The 16807-nt window shown below is 38.4% G+C and overlaps 2 protein-coding genes across 4 annotated transcripts; one reads left to right on the top strand and one right to left on the bottom strand.

The window, feature by feature from the left end:
• The first annotated feature begins 6671 nt into the window (after nucleotides 1-6671).
• On the top strand, nucleotides 6672-11580 carry LOC110615564 (probable WRKY transcription factor 3). Its single transcript, XM_021757494.2, has 4 exons — nucleotides 6672-7341; nucleotides 8922-9619; nucleotides 9705-9863; nucleotides 11015-11580. The coding sequence occupies exons 1-4, from the start codon at nucleotides 6901-6903 to the stop codon at nucleotides 11289-11291; spliced, it is 1575 nt and encodes a 524-aa protein (XP_021613186.1). The 5' UTR covers nucleotides 6672-6900; the 3' UTR covers nucleotides 11292-11580.
• Nucleotides 11581-12521: 941 nt separating this feature from the next.
• LOC110615132 lies at nucleotides 12522-16054 on the bottom strand. 3 transcript variants are annotated; one of them, XM_021756846.2, is made up of 10 exons: nucleotides 15873-16054; nucleotides 14916-15290; nucleotides 14753-14836; nucleotides 14353-14682; nucleotides 14110-14248; nucleotides 13858-14020; nucleotides 13645-13773; nucleotides 13332-13526; nucleotides 12964-13086; nucleotides 12522-12765 (listed from the first exon to the last, which is right to left on the bottom strand). In XM_021756846.2, the coding sequence occupies exons 2-10, from the start codon at nucleotides 15178-15180 to the stop codon at nucleotides 12655-12657; spliced, it is 1539 nt and encodes a 512-aa protein (XP_021612538.1). In that variant the 5' UTR covers nucleotides 15181-15290; nucleotides 15873-16054; the 3' UTR covers nucleotides 12522-12654. The 3 variants fall into 3 exon arrangements, with proteins under 3 accessions (XP_021612538.1, XP_021612541.1, XP_021612540.1); XM_021756849.2 differs by having other exon boundaries at nucleotides 14110-14239; XM_021756848.2 differs by lacking the exon at nucleotides 15873-16054 and adding an exon at nucleotides 15642-15864.
• Nucleotides 16055-16807: the final 753 nt, after the last annotated feature.

Here is a 16807-nt window from a genome sequence, read left to right as displayed (position 1 = left end):
AATTCTTGGGTGAAGACTCATCCGCGGCCATCACCCATGATAAACCAAGTCGAATCCAAATTTGCTTCACTGCCTCACAAATCGAGCTTTTTTTTCTTAAAATCATGCATATTTTTTAATATATTTATCAAATCATGCACAGATCGAAAATATTTTCAAATTTTATATGTCAAAAAGGCATGTTCGGCAATCATACTGTCGAACATATGCTGAACATACTTGTCCGACACCATATTGTTCGACACCGATAGTGCCGAAGTGTGAGCTCCCTTGCTTCGAGAGCTCACTCCTATGCCACGGGAGTAGGTGAATGCTCCCGTGATGTTGAATCTTATCATACGTGGCATGTTCGGCACTACCAGGACAGGGTGCAGAGAATCTCTGCACCCCTCCCCATTAGTGTCTCCCCTATTGGTTTTCGAGGTGTCATCCGGAATGCCCATAGGATGCTATGTAGTTCGGTAGCCTAATTCTTCTTAGCACCATTGAGCCGCTTCTTCAACCCTTGGAGGATAGCCTGATTTGTCACTTTAGTTTGGCCACTTGTCTGCGAATGAGCTACTGAGGAGAACTTGTGCTATATGCCCATGTTCATCGTGAAGTCTTTGAAAGATTTAAAGTCGAACTGCTTACCATTGTCTGATATGAACATCTTTGTTATCTCGAATCGGCATATAATGTTGCTTTAGACGAAATCTATCACCTTCTGGGCTGTGATAATGGGCACAGCTTCTGCCTCAGGCCACTTGGAGAAATACTCTACAGCTACTATCACAAACCTCTTTTGTCCCACAATCTTTGGAAATGGACTCAGAATGTCTATCCCCTACTGTGAAAACGGCCAGGGGCTAGATATGATTGACTATGGTATGTCGGGCTGTTGATGGCATTGACAAATCTTTGATAGATATCGCATCTTCTAACAAACTCTTCTGCTTCATTTTTTTATCGTGGGCTAGTAATACCCTTATCGAAAAATTTTATTTGCCAATGTAGTTGTCTCTTCATGAACTCCACAAATCCCATCTCTCAGACTAACTTGGTTGCCTCTTACGGGTCTACACATCTCAACTACGGGCTGGATTTTCCCTTTCGGCATAAAGTTTCCCTCATTGCTTGGTAATTGGCAGCTTTAGCTGCAATTTTTTGAGCTTCCGCTTTATCCTCAAGTAACTTCCCTACTTCTAGGTATTCTAGGTATGGGGTCATCCAACTCTGTTCTTTCTCGATCTGCATGACTGGGGCTGATTTTTTGAAAGTAGGAATATTTATTTGTTGCACATATACTTCATCCGGGAGTTGTTCTAGTTCTTTTGTGGACAACTTTCTGAGCAGGTCTGCTTCTTTGTTTTCTTTTCGGGGTATTCTTTGATATTGAACAGTGATCCTCTGCTTGCCAAGCTCGACTTTTAGAGTTTGTACCCTAGCTAAATATTTCTTCATGATGGGATCCTTTATCCGATATGCTCCTATTATTTGGTTTACAACAAGTTGTGAGTCACTGTTTATCCTGAGGTCGATTGCCCCCACTCCCAAAACTATTTGTATCCCATTTAAAAGAGTTTTGTATTCTACCATGTTGTTGGATGCAGGGAATCAAAAGCGTAAAGCATAACACACTTTGAATCCATCTGGTCCTTTCAACAACACTCTTGCCCCACTGCCTGTGGAGCTGGATGCTCCATCTACAAATAGGTTCCATCTAAATTCGAGTGGATGTGAATCCCCCTCTTCTCTTTTATCGAGCTCGATGACGCTTCACTTTGTTCTTCTTTATCTGAGCTAAAAGAGTATTCGGCTATGAAGTCAACTAAGGCTTGGGCTTTGATGGCTGTCCAAGGCCGGTAAATGAAGTAATATGAGCTGATTTTCTTGAGCCAGGCTAGCATTCGTCCTGAGATCTTAAGCCTGTGCAAGATTTTCTTTGGGGGTTGGTTAGTCATTACCACCCCTTAGTGGCCCTCCAGATACATTCTGAACTTCCTCACCACCAACAACAAGGCGAATGCTAGCTTCTCAATATTCATATACTTGAACTCGGCATCTCTGAGTACCTTACTGACGTAGAAGATAGGCTTCTGGACTCCTACTTTATCCCTTACCAGCACAACACTCACAGCTTGTTCAAATGCGACCAAATATATTAGAAGTTCCTCACCTGCTAAAGAGCTTCTGAGCACATGTGGGAAATTGAGGTACCGCTTGAGGTTTCTAAAGGCTTCATGACAAACCTCTGTCTATTCAAAATTTGGGACCTTTCTTAGGTTTTTGAGGCAAGCATCTTTCTGTTGATTTGGACATGAATCGGTTGAGTGCCACCATCCTTCCTGTAAGCCTCTACACACCCCTCACATAGGTCAGCTCAGGCATTCTTAGTATATAGTCTCCTTAGTATAGCCTCTACCTTCTCTAGGTTCGGCTATATGCCATTTTCACTGACCATGTAGCATAAATTTTCCTCCTCTGATAAAGAAGGCACACTTCGCCGGGTTCAATCTCATCTTATACCGCTACAATACTCTGAATAACTCTTCTAAGTCAGCTAGGTGTTGCTGGAAGGTTTGACTTTTCACAACCATGTCATCAACATAGACTTTCATGTTCCTTTCTATCTGATCCTTAAAGATCTTATTCATTAACCACTGATATGTTGCCCAGGCATTTTTCACTCTGAAAGGCATAGCCCTGTAATAGTATATCCCATCTTCAGTTACGAAGGAGGTATTTTCTTCATTCGACCTGTCCATAGAGATTTGGTGATATCCTAACATTGCATCTAGGGATGACAAGTAATCAAAATCAGCCATAGAATCGACCATTTTATTAATATCAGGGAGGGGATAACAATCTTTTGGGCAGACCTGATTTAGGTCAGTGAAGTCTATACACATTTTATATTTCACGTTAGCCTCTTTTACTAGCATAGGGTTGGTTAACCATTGTGGGTACATGACTTCCCTAATAAACCTAGCCTCCTCTAGCTTATGCACTTCTTCCATTGTGGCTTGTTGCTTCTCCTTTTCAAACACCATTTTCTTCTGTTTTATTGGTCTGGCCCCAGGGAGGATGTTTAATTTGTGGGTCAACACGTTGGGATCGATCCCTGGCATGTCTGAAGGCTTCCAAGCGAAGCTTGAGGCATGTCCCTTGATCAAAGCCATAGTTGTCTCCTTTTGGTCCTTTTCAAGGCCGGAGTTGATGTTGAAGACCTTGTTGCCTTCTTCCTCAAACAGTGGAAAGGTCTCTGGCTTATTTACCAGTTCAGTCCTAGCCTTCTTTTTCTCATCTCGGACCTCTATGAATTCAGGGTGTGCTCGGCTCGTCTATTGTGGCTAGATATACAGCTCGTGCTTCCTCCTGTCTTCCTCAAACTACCCTCACCCTGTCTCTGTCGTGAATTTCATGGTTAGATACCGGATGCTGGTCACTACTTCGAAGTCGTACAACTTCGGCCTTCCTAAAATGACGTTATAGTTCAGGGGTCGCTTCACCACGAGGAACACTACATAGTGAGTTCGGGATAGAGATGGTTCTCCCAAGGTGAGAGCTACCTTTACTTTTCCCTCCAATGCCATTGGTCCCTCTATTTATCTCCGGGGCCTCTCCGCTGCTGCATTCTATTGGGGTCTCTGGCCTTTCGGCTTTTTTATAAAATTTCTGAGGTGTTCTCTCTTAATGGGCATTTTTATCTAATTTATTAATTGGTAACAATCATTGGTGTCGTGGCCATGAGTTCAGAGGTACTGGCAATACTTGTTCAGGTCTCTCCTGTTCGCATCTACCTTCATAGGCTTGGGCCATTGTATGAAGTCCTTGTCTTGGACAGCTATGAGCACCTCGGCTCTAGACACATTTAGGGGAGTGATCACCTCAGAAATTCGGGGTTGGTATGGTCTCTGCTCCTTCCTTTCCCATTGGTGCCTGTTTAATGCCTCAGGCCCCGGTTTTGCCTCCTCTCTTGCCTATTCGATCGTTTGTCCTCCACAGCCTTTCCCCTATCTCCTGCCTCTTGGGCAAATATGCTAGTGGTTAAGGTGTCATTTTGCCTTATGTACTTTTTTGCTCTTTCCGCTAGGGTAGTAGGTGGCTTTTTGTGCAATGATCCAAAAAATTTCGGGGAGATGGTCTCCTTCTGCATGGCTTCTATTGCTCTGGCCTTATCGAGCTCAAGGATTTGCAAAGCCTCCGAGTTGAACCTGGCCATGTACTCCCTTAGGGACTCATTCCTCCTCTGCCGGATCGTCTCCAAGTAGCTTATTTTCCTTTTTGTTGGGACCTTAACAATGAACCTGCTAATAAACACACCGACCAGGTCCATGAAGCTTTTGATGCTTCTTGCTTCTAGACTATTGAATCATGCTCGGGTTGGTCCCGTGAGGGTGGTGGAAAAGGCTTTACACATCAGGGCATCTAAGTAGGTCTAAAGCTCCATTAACATCTTGTAGTTCAAGACATGCTCCCAGGGATTCCCTGTACCATCGTACGCGGCCATTGCGGCATTATGAACTTTTTCAGAATAGTTTCTTACTGCACCCATCTTACGAACGGGGATGAGGTTGGTAACAAGAGGCTGCTGTTATCTTGTGCCCTCAGCTCTGCCAGGAGCTGCTCCTTTAGCCTCTCTAGCTTCTAATCTATATCTATCTCTTCTCTCCTTGGCCTTTTCTCCAGGCGGTAGCTTCTCTCCCACTTTTTGCTTCCTAACCTTTGTGCCGGTTTAAAAGAGTAGCTTTCGGCTTTGTCATTCTCGATGTGCTCCCTTACCACCCGGCTTCTTGCTCTGGCCACAGGCTCATTTCTCCTGCTAGCCTTTGCGTCTCCCTCACTCGTCCTCCTACTGCTTTGTTGAGGGGTTTAATGGTTCAGTGCAGGTTGAGACTCGTTAACATTAAATCCTTCAATTACTGGGGGTATGCTCAATGGAGTGTTGAGTCCCCTTTGCTGTGGCATTTTCTCCAACCAATGGACAGTGTTTTGGAGTTGGAGAGCCATGTTTTATAGTTCTTGGTCAGATAGGGTAGTTTGGGACATGGTCCCTACCGAGTTTGGCGAGAGATTAACCAACCACTTGATTGAACAACACAAGTGGTTGGTTTAATGGGGCAATAGGGTTGGAAAATAAAAATTGTGGTCTCTCTTGATTAGAGTTCATGTCGTTTGGGGTGTTTTCGGTGTAGTTCTCACCGTGATTGGCCATGTGGATGTCAGTGGGTGTGATGAGGATGAGAATTCCAGTGATAAAAAAGATCTCTTTCGTTCCTACAGATGGCGCCAATTGATGAGTTGAGATCTGTAGAGGGTAGGATTAGGGTATGTGTGAGTGAACTTACTCTAAATGGTTCATACCCTCTTTCTTTATTTTTTTTTCCCTTTTGTCTTCTAGTGACGTGTAATCGACACCCTACTACAATACCACATATTGTTATTATGCAGAGTCGTACATACGGACATACTGCCTTTTTCTCTATTGTCGGGCGACCATTTAATTTCCCTCTGGTGCCTGTGTTGACTTGATTCGGACGTGTAGGGATCTACTGGCCCACTGACCCATCAAGTCAGCTGAGCTGGATCCCTCTCAATTAGGTTTTGACCCTGTTCAGTTCAGCCTGTTGTCGTAAGACTCAGGCCACACTCATATGAGTGAACTGACATGTTGGACTCTCACAATGTTCAAACCTGACCTTCCTTCATAGGGCTCAGCAGTGACCTAAATGTCTGAAGCCCAATAATTATCATAATGTATTCAAATAATAAATTTTCTTAAAATTTTAAATATATTCTCATTCATACTAGTATTTTAAAAAATGGAAATGATTTATAGTTTAATATAAATAAAAAATATAGAATAAATTTATTTTTGATTTGCTATAGAGAAGTGAATCTAAAAATTTAAGTTAGAGAACTTAATTTTGTCTTTTCAATGAGGTTTTTAGAAAAAATTTTATTGATATAAATATTAGAGATAAAGTTGCTAAATTAAATTTCAAAGAAACGGTAGGAAATTTATATTTATAAAATTTTATAAACTGAATTAATTTTTTCACTTTAGATTTTTAAAAAAAAATTCAATAATTTAACTTATAATTTTATACATATTTAAGATATGAATAATAAACTGATAAATGTACGTGCAATACACGATTCTTCAATATTAAATAATTAATTTCCAACGCTCTCGTTGATAAGTGATAGTTGTGGGCTACGTGGCCAACCTTACAATCTTAATTCTTTGCTGTGCTTTATCACGTCTCTTGCCGCACCCTTATCACTGATTTCTTATTTTATTTTTTATTATTTTTATTTACTACTATTTCTTATTTATCCCATTAATTCTATATTTTCTTTTTCTAAATAAATTCATTCTATGTATGCCCTTTTTTTGTATATAAAATCGTAACAAGAGAGATGAACCCGTGGTTGCCAGTTTGCCTTTTATGAAATGATCTGATCTGAGTCTTCCCTAATACAAACAAAACGACAACCACTGGAGCCGTTCCCAGCCATTTCTTTTTCTCTTTAACAAAACGTGCTTCCTTCTCCTGCTTCTTCACCTTTCTCAAATTACCCATTTACTCCACGTTTAACTCCGTGTGAAAGCATTTGATTCCTCTGCTTCTCCTGCCCAAAATCGTCATTTCAAATTTTGAAATAAATAATGAAACATGAAAGAGTGAAGAAACAGACAAAAAGAAAAAAGAAAAAAGAAAAAAATGGTTTAAACATGGTTCTGCGGCGTGGACTTTTTGCTGAATTTCAGATCCGCCACAGCAGAACCTTAAGAAAAAGAGAGAAGAAAGAAACTTTCTTTTCTTTTTTTTTTTCTTCTTTTTGCTTCCATAGATTGAAAAAGTTGTTAACCGCTCACCTCCACCCCACAACTGTAACTCGATTTTTCATCCAATGGCTGATAATGGAACCCGCCATCCCTCGCCGCCGGTTTCTTCTCCTCCTCCAACGTCTAAATCTTCTTCCACTTCTTCTGCCCGTCCAGCTACTATATCTCTCCCTCCTCGCTCCTTCAATGAAACGTTCTTCACTTCTGGCATCGGCATGGGCTTCAGCCCTGGTCCTATGACTCTTGTTTCTAGTTTCTTCTCTGATTCCGATGACTTCAAATCTTTTTCACAGCTCCTCGCCGGTGCTATGGCCTCTCCTGCCGCCAATACCAACAACAACAAACTTCCCTTTCCTCCTCCTCAACAGAGTAAAAACTCTCTTGCTGACGTCAGTAAGCCTGCTAATTTGTCCATCGTTCCGCCGTCGCCTATGTTCAATTTACCTCCGGGGCTGAGTCCTATGGCTCTTCTCGATTCTCCAGGCTTCGGGTTGTTATCTCCCCAGGTTAGTTAGTAGTTTAGCGTTGAATTGCTTGCAGTATTTATCGGCTTTCATTTCTTTTTTTCTTTTTTATAAATTATTTAGTTTTATCTGCTGAACACTGCTTAACTACTCCTTTTTTTCCCCTCCTTTTTTTTTTCTGTGCTATATTAATATTTCAGAAATCATTTAAAGTTCTTTGCAGTAGATGTCCGAAGTCCCAAAAGTTCTTTTCTTTGTCGCATATGAGTGACAGATTAGGTGGAGTTTTTATTGGCCAAGTGAGTCTTCTTTTAGTATAAATGACAGAATTTAATGGTGCCAAGGCTGTAGGAAACTGAAGTAATAATGGGATTTGGGTGAATTTGAGTTGCCAAATGGTATCGGTTGATTTATCGTTGACGTGGAAACTGGGGAAGTGATGGGGTTTTCATGAATCGTGGGAAACTGTCATTAAGCTACAGGATGGATTGCAGATTACAAAACCAATTATTGAAGTCCATGCCCATGTGTCAGATCCCAAAAGATTTCTATACCTATTAAGATTAAAAAAGTTAATAATAAAGGAGAAATTTGAATTGCAATGGACCAGTTTTACTTAGCGATAAGTTTGGAGCATATGATAATCTGGTTTGGCAATCTTCATATCCTACTACATCAATGGTCCACCTGGATTTCATTTTCAAACAAGATGTTAAGGACGGAGGTATCTGAGCTTATGTAGTCAATGAATTTGGGCTTTAATAGGTGGTTACTTCCATTATATTTTTGAGATTATGCCGTAAATTAAAGTTTAAGATGTCAGGAAATTGAGTCCTTACATCGTCCTTCCCCTCAAAAAATAATTGGAGAAAAGTTATTATTGTTGTGAAGGGACATTGTCAATAATGAATAGCTACTTTGCTAAATATAGTTCAAATATTTCAGTTTTTAGCTTTAATCCTGAAAACCATCATCTTCTTGATGAATCATGTGAAGAAGGATGTGATTTTGATGCTAAAAAGGGTGCAATACTGTCTTTTAGGTATCTTAGTTACTTCATACAGACTTTGATGCATAATGAAATCATCATCTTTTTTGGGCTGATGGGTAAACTCACTCTAGGCAATATTACTGTGTTATCAGGTATTGGGTTCTTATACACTGGTGGACCATAATCGTGTTCCTACTTCCTTGGCTCTTTCCTCATTATTCTTGTTTCAATTTTTTTTCTTGGCATTACATAAGAAATGCTGTAGCTTGTCTTCGTTTCATTTCATGTACCATTTAATGTTCTGATATTGTTTTTTTCCAACATCGGCACGATTGCATTCCTGTTATATCGTTCATGAAACCTAATAAAATGTGCTAAAGCAGATGCATACCCTACATAGAAGTTCAAGCTGAATGTCAGCATGTAAAGGAGTGGGGGAAGTATGGAAATAGCAATATATAGCATTTTGAAAAATACTTGCTGTCTTCGTGCTTAGTTTTGAAACAAGTGAAGGTTAAGCTCATAGATACATAATAGGTCTAGGGCTGTAAGCAGATTAATGTGTCTCTGTTTATAATAGAAACCAATATTAGTAAGATTTACTTATTTTAATGGTGTATGAGGTTTCTAGGGATCCTTTGGAATGACACACCAGCAGGCTCTAGCTCAGGTTACTGCCCAGGCTGTACACGCCCATTCCAGTATGCATATTCAAGCACAATATTCATCATCTTTACCATCAGCACAGGCAACATCTTCTACACAGTTTTCATCTGTCACAACAAATTCAACTACACTCCAGCAGATGCTACCCTCAATCCCAGACCCTAGTGATTCCATTAAGGAATCTTCAGACTTCACTCATTCTGACCAAAGATCCCAAGCTTATTCACTTGGTGATAAACCTAATGATGACGGCTACAATTGGCGAAAATATGGGCAGAAACAGGTGAAAGGTAGCGAATTTCCTCGAAGTTATTATAAGTGCACGCATCCCAGTTGTCCTGTCAAGAAAAAGGTTGAGCGATCTCTTGATGGTCAAGTAACTGAAATTATCTACAAGGGGCAGCACAACCATCAACCTCCACAGCCCAATAAGCGTGTAAAGGATGCTGGAAGCTTGAAAGGAAATTCAGATAATCAGAATAATTCTGAACTAGCTTCTCAAATTCAAGTTGGAAAGATGAACAAATCTAAAGATAGGAAGGATCAGGAATCAAGCCAGGCTACACCTGAACTTGTATCTGGGACAAGTGACAGTGAGGAAGTCGGCGATACTGAAACTGCTGTAGATGAAAATGATGAAGATGAACCTAATCCCAAGAGGAGGTACTTTCATATGACTAAATGTTTCTATGGCCATTGTTGTTGTTAGACGCTATTATGCATGCCTAGTAAAACCTCTGTCATGCAGAAATACAGAAGTCAAGGTAACAGAGCCAGCTTCTTCACATAGGACTGTCACAGAGCCTAGAATCATTGTGCAGACTACCAGTGAAGTTGATCTTTTGGATGATGGCTATAGATGGCGCAAGTATGGACAGAAAGTTGTCAAAGGCAATCCTTATCCAAGGTGGTTTTCCTTGACCTATATGATTGCTGCTTGTTGCTGTACTGATAATTTAAATAAACACTATTCCTTGGCTCCAATATATCATTCAGTATGGTTTATAATTCCTTGTGATAGTCGGTACTCTCCATTACTGAAATTGGTAGGCATGTGCAGTATTTAGATATGTATGAGTGTTGATCTCCAGAAACCACATTTCAACTTTTTTTCAAAAAAGGAAATATTTTGTAAAAGGAGTGGGACTTGGAAAGTAAAGAAAATGAAAATATAATTTTCTGTATCAGTGATACTTTCCTCCTGCCAATCATAATTCCATCTGGCACAACTTCTGTAATAAGCTACATAGAAATGTGCTCTCTTTTTTGGGTTCATTATGAGACCAAATGAGCCACGGTCTATTCAATGTAGTATAATCATATCCCTATCCTTGACTCGAACCTAAAACCCCTCACTCCCCACATGCTTAAAGGGAATAAGGAGATCAATCAGGCTAGGTCTGATTGCATGTACACAATAATATTGTATGTTTCCCCTTTTGGCTTACTTTTGTGGTTGTCAATGTGAAATGCAAGCAGAAGTTGCATACGAATGGCTGGAATCCATTTCCTCCAGTTACAGTTCCCAAATATTTCTTGATTGGACAAAGTAATTGATATAAAGTTAGCATTAAGAAATTATTACTGGTACAGAAGTGCTGGGGTCAAAGGGCAGCCTTCTTCCTCCTGCTCTTTTATGCTCTTGATGCTGTTGGATCGTCTTCTGTTAGATTTTAAAGTTGGTGTTTTTCTCTCTTTCTCTCTCCCTCTTACTCTGGCTTTTAGAAGACTCCACGCACCACTCATGTTTTCCTATCTAGTTTTCTGGTTGACTTTTTTATACTCCTATATTTACAATTAGTTAATGTCCAGTCCCTACTTTGGAGGCTCTCTTGTGTTTTGATGGTGAAACTGTGTCTTCCTTGAGGAAGGTGATATCTCTATGCTGTTGATATCACCTTGAACACTTAGGTTGCTCTTGCTTATTCTGTTGATTTAAAAAAAAAAAAATACTCATCTTGCAGTGCATAATTCATCTTTATAACAATGGGTTGCCATTGCCAATTGTGTCTATGGAAAATGCTTAATTAATGTGTGTTTTCCTTCTATGTTCAACAGGAGCTATTATAAATGCACAACCTCAGGCTGCACAGTCCGTAAACATGTCGAGAGAGCTGCAACAGACCCACGAGCAGTTATAACAACATATGAAGGCAAACATAATCATGATGTTCCTGCTGCTAAAGGGAGCAGCCATGGCACAACCAGTAGTAACCCATCCGAGCGAAAACAACAAAATGTAGAGAAGCATTCCTTAGATAACAGGAGAGACTTTGGCACCAATAATCAACAACCTATAGCACGGCTGCGGCTAAAAGAAGAGCAGATAACATAATTTCGTTCGAGTTATCATGGAAAGCAGGATACCACGGACATTTGCTACAGATCATGGACTTGCTGTAAAATAAGAGAGAAGTCATTATGGAGCTAACTTTCTTGGATTCATTAGAAGACACTATTGTTATATGTAAACAGGTTAGCAGGTATATTTCATTGAAATCCTGTTGTGTGTATTCTTTTGTACATTATCTTGAAGTAATGTTGCTTATAGTTGTTCACAAATCATAACTGTTGTATTTGGATTAATATTTGAGAATGCTGATATTTTCCTTGTCTTATCACCAGTTGACATTTGCTTTGTTTTTCACTGGTTTGTTTCAAGTCAATCTATACCATGTGTGGATCTTTTTTCCTCTCTCTGTAAATTTTTTCATCAATCTTTGTAAGAGAAATAGTGCTTTGTTGTTAATCTACTAGCAGAAATTCAATCTGATTCTCTAATAATTTTGTAAGCATCTCCATACTTCTATAGAAATATCATTTGGGTTGCAGGCTCTCTCTTTCTTCATATTATTCATGGTGTCTTTTACTTCAAAAACCTAGTATTGTAGTGTAATTATTCTCTGTTAAAGAAAGATTAAGGTTTTTAAAGTCATCCCCATAACAAGCTTTAAAAAACTGATCAAAATCGTATCTCCAGCTCTCTTTGATATCAATATCTCTCTCCAAATAAAGCTTGCTGATTTATTATTTTTAATTCACTTGCTCATGAGCTTGTATATCTCGTCCTCCTTCCTATGTCCCCAACTTTTGATATAAATAGGCCAGAGATATACATTTCTCAAAGGTTTCCCCATCTGTTGTCATTATTTTTTGCTATTTTCTTTTCATCTTGATAGCCTCGTGAACCTCCTCACTCTACCACCAAGACTCTTATAGGAGTGGTCCTTAAAGTCCTTGATCTTTGGATACAGCAGCTCGCTATTGCTCTCCATGCAATATCAATGTTATCGTTTAAATTGAATACACCTTCTATAAAATTGATTTGGTTTGTGCCATTTAAGTTCCCCCTTGAGTTTTAGGTTGCCCAAGTCTCTTTATCTTCATATCTAAAATCATTAGTTTATGCTAAGTAGTTACAGCCTCACATGGGTGATCTGCTTTAGTGCTTTTAACTCCATTGTTTGTGAAACTCAATGGCTTTGGTCTACAGATCTTTATGGATAAGATAAACAAGAATTCGCTTCCAAGTCCAAAACAGAAAAGAAAAGAAAAGGGGAGAAACACAAAAAAAAAAAAAAAAGATTTCTCTGATTTTCTCACATCAATACAGGTGGGGATGATACTCCATTTTCTACAAAATACATTCTCTTGATTGTTTTGTGTGACAAAACTATTTGCTGCAGAGGCCTTATCATTCAATCATCCCTAGTTACAATGGTGGGGATTTGGCCACGATTAACTAAATCAATCTTATTCAATCGCACACAGCACAGTGCTTGCTCAGGCAGCTCCTCTGGTTTTTGTGCCTATCAACATTGTCATGGAAAAAACACTTCAGCTGCTGACACTTGCCATGAAAATTTAATAACAAGACCAATGTTTGATTCAATTAGCAAGGGAAAACAGAGAAGAAGCTTGCAGAAATTAGAGAAAGAGGAAGAGTATAATTCCATTTAGCTCGAGTAAACAGAAAACTGAAACAGAATTAATGGCCAGGACATTACCTGAATAGTTAAGCCCATGTTAGCTATCCCATCCTTCATAAGTTCTCGGAATGCTTCAAGCCCTTTGCGAGATATGTAGCTGAAACGATGTATATCCAGGTCAATCTCGAAGTAATTAGGCCCCTGCAGGTTCGAGAAACACACCGAGTTTAGGGTTTTGAGGTCTCTAAGATATTATATCACTACTTTTGGATTACAATGTAAGACGTAGACTTCATGCTTGAATCATATTAAATTTGTATCTTTTTCTCTAATGTTGTGACTGTGAGTGCCTGTTGTTTCTTGTTGTTTCTAGTCTTGGGCGTTTGTCTCGCACCAGTGAAACAAACATGTGAAATAACTCATAAGTGAGAGGAACGTTTCTTTACCCTAAAGAACTGGTGTTGAGGGCGTGAAAGAACGGGCTTATCATTATAAGCTTGTATAAGCTTTCTTTCTGCAGAACTCAACTGCAAGTCCTCTGGATTAACCAGCCCTACCAGAATTTTTAGCCTTTCTCTGAATGGAACTGTGGACTCCTTTGCAAACCCTCTAACCTTCTCCATATCATCCTCAATCAGTCTCTGAGGCAGAAACCAACAATGTTTATCAGCTTAAATGTTACACAAGTTGCAAATATAAACTATATGCATTTTGGGCAATTGAAGCACAAATTGTATGACAAAATTCTTCATTGAATACCTTGATGGAGTCTTGCAAGTGAGAAGAGATCTCTTTATCAAAATTCTCAGATATCCTAAAATATAATACAAGGCTCATGCCTTCACCATCGCAATCACTTTGGAACATGGCTACAGGATAAGTGGGGAGCTGCAATAAAATACCCATAATCAGTACTCAAAAACTAACGGGAAGTTAGTATCATGCTTTCTAATTCATTCAGGGATAGATAACCTGTATGTTAATGATCAGAAGCGATGGAAAATTTTCATGTGGTTGCACAAAAGGGAGTTCAAGGTGTTGAGCAATATGATGTATCTTTCTTGGGCAGATAAATAAATCAGCACCCATTGGAATATAGGGGGTGAAATTTGGAGCAGGGCTCTTCTGCTTATCTCTGCATGATCAGTTCATTTACGTACAAAATGTGAAACACAGAGAAAATAGGAAGACAAAAAGAGAATTTTAAAATGACTTTAAACACGCCTGAAATAATTTACTCCACGAAGTTTAAAAACTGAAGGCGAAACCTCAGACCAGCATCCTGGAGTAGGCTTATCTCCTTTTGAACATGGGATTTGAAATCCTGCTCTTGGCCGATATAACAATCTCTCAGCTGCACCAGCTTATGCGTTAATTCATCATTAGTAAAAAAAAGCAACACGCATTTTCAAATCATTTACGGGAAAGTCTCCAACATTAACAAAAACAACTGCAAGGAGTACTTACAGAATTGAGTCTTTTCCTCTCCATCACAGGATTTCCTCTTTACAGAAACCATTATAACTGTTGATTTTCTTCTATTTTCTTGAACTTTCTCTCCAAAGTCACAAGTAAGCTCTTTAAGACTTTTAAAACTTCCATAAGGATCATCTACTGCTTTCTTTGTCTTCACAGCAATGTCATCGCTCTTAGGAATCCCTCCATCTATTTTCAGGTAGCTTTCGTAGAATCCCTCGTACTTGCTTCCAGTATCTAGGAAGCGAGATGCAGCTCCATACTGAACCAATTGAGTACTTGGTTTCTGCCCAGCTGCAACCCCAGCAGAAGGAAACCCATCTGGCAGAATCAAAGAAGAGTTAAGCTTTCAAAAATATTTTGTTTGTGATGAGAGATGCGAGTATATTACCTCCATAAACACTACTGAAGTCATCATCAGAATCTGAGTCTATAATACTCACAGAATCAAACCATACTTCCTCTTGGCATATTCCTGCAAATTGCAATGAGATGTGTTTTTCAAGTTGGTGATGATGATGCTTTGAAAGGTGAAGTAGAAGGAAAGAACAAACCATTTGCATCAATTTGGCTATGGTTCCATTGCAGCTGAGTGAGATGGAAAGTCTTGTTTGAAGCTTCAGATCTTCTGCATGTAGTTGCAGCACCCTTTTCAAACTCAAGATGAACATACTCGCTAATATAGTCTCCTATTGCAGAATCACTAAATCGTTTAATGGGAACATCAGGAATAGAAGTGGAAACCTTTCCACGGCGCTTGCCAGATTTACGGACGTTCTTTCTGGTTTTTCTACTGGCTGTTGAGACACATCCGCCCATTATCTATGACAATAATCTTCTAAAACACCAAACTATTCAAGTGCTTATTTCGAAGAGAAGGCACCAATAACAGAAGGTTGAGGAAAGTAAAAGAACCTGCAATAGTTTTCCTGCCAAATAAAGAAGAAAAAAATCTCAAAAAAATTCAAGTTCTCTAATGCATATTATCATGGAGTTTTACCCATAACAGCATGAACAATATAACGCCCAAGTCTGAGCAGCAAGGTAACAAAATCATCTATCAGGAAAAGGAATCAATTTGGGGGTTTAATTATAAAATAGTACTTCTATGTCTAGGCATAAGATCAAATGATTTGTACTAAAAAACAGGAAAATGCAAAGTCTCTACAACAGGAAACAAAAGAAGAAACTTGTGTAGATACTAATAACAAAGAACTGAAATGATGTCACCAAATCAAAACCAGAAAGAAACGAAAACAGGAAGAAGAAGATGAAAGAACCTGAGAAGAAAGAAGAGGGGGAAATCCCAGCAAAAGGAATGAAACCCAAGTCAGCAAATTTGGATTTCCCCCATTCCTCTCTATCTCGCTCTCTCAGTGAGACAACAACCCAACAGTAGAAGCTGTAAATCCCACTAGAAGAAGTAATGATAGAGCAGAGAGAAACAGAAACTGAAGGGAAAGAAACGGCAGAGAGAGAAAAATCATAAACAATAAGACAATGCAATATACCAAAATTGAGGTTCCGCTTCCTTAGGATCCAATTTTTGATTGCTAATTTGTAGACTCTGTTCACGTATGTTTGTGTTCTTGCAATTATTTTTCTCCTCTGTTTTTCGTATTGTCTGTTGCTCCAGATTACGCGGGCAGCTTCTCTTTATAACGTCATTTTTCCCACGCGGTAATATTGCTTGATGAAGTTCCTGTTGTCGCACCAAGCTTTTATGCGCCGGGTGCCTGCAATTTTTTTTTTTAATTCAGTATTTTTTTTAATATTATTAAAAAATATATATTTATTAAATTAAAAAATTTATAAATTAATAAAAATCATGAGCTAATATATAAAAAAAAGATAGAAAATAATTTTTAATAATTTTTTTTCATCTGTTGCAAATTATAGATATTTTAAGATAGTAATTTATTTATTAAATTTTTAATATACCTATATTTAATATATATTAAAAAAATAAAATTTATTTGTTTTATAAATGATTTAATAATGGAGTAATATGAATAGAATAAATTGTAAAAAATAATATATATTTTAATATTTAATTACATTAATTATATTTTTTAATATATATAAAATATTTTATAGGAGGGAGTGAGTTATTATATTGAGAAATTAATCATAGAAATGCTAATGAGATCACTTTACAATTTCTAATATTTACACGCTGATAATTTTTTTTTTCAAAGACAGTCATAACACATTGGTAATAATATAATGATACGAGTTTCATTTTGATTTTCTTTTTTCTTATAAATTAGGAATCGGAGAATTAGAAAATTACATTTTTATAAGACTCATTAGAGGATATAAGACTCGTTAACAAACTCACTCGACCTTAAATCAAATTAAAATAAATTAAATTAAATCAAAACAAACCAAAACACTCATATAAAGTATAAGTCCATCCATCTAAATTTGAAAGTCTAATTTATGA

The sequence above is a fragment of the Manihot esculenta genome, chromosome 5, assembly GCF_001659605.2.
Source record: "Manihot esculenta cultivar AM560-2 chromosome 5, M.esculenta_v8, whole genome shotgun sequence".
NCBI lineage: Eukaryota > Viridiplantae > Streptophyta > Magnoliopsida > Malpighiales > Euphorbiaceae > Manihot > Manihot esculenta.
Note: the sequence above shows the minus strand (reverse complement) of the source record. Positions and strands in the feature narration are given on the sequence as shown.

Bases quoted from the DNA above. Each gene is read 5' to 3' on its own strand.
- LOC110615564 (XM_021757494.2), top strand. From the start codon at position 6,901: ATGGCTGATAATGGAACCCGCCATCCCTCGCCGCCGGTTTCTTCTCCT. The intron at 7,342-8,921 runs GTTAGTTAGTAG...TGAGGTTTCTAG, and splicing joins TCGGGTTGTTATCTCCCCAG to GGATCCTTTGGAATGACACA. The intron at 9,864-11,014 runs GTGGTTTTCCTT...TATGTTCAACAG, and splicing joins AAAGGCAATCCTTATCCAAG to GAGCTATTATAAATGCACAA.
- LOC110615132 (XM_021756846.2), bottom strand. From the start codon at position 15,180: ATGGGCGGATGTGTCTCAACAGCCAGTAGAAAAACCAGAAAGAACGTC. The intron at 14,683-14,752 runs GTAATATACTCG...TGATTCTGCCAG, and splicing joins CTTCAGTAGTGTTTATGGAG to ATGGGTTTCCTTCTGCTGGG. The intron at 14,021-14,109 runs GCGTGTTTAAAG...CTGATCATGCAG, and splicing joins CGTGGAGTAAATTATTTCAG to AGATAAGCAGAAGAGCCCTG.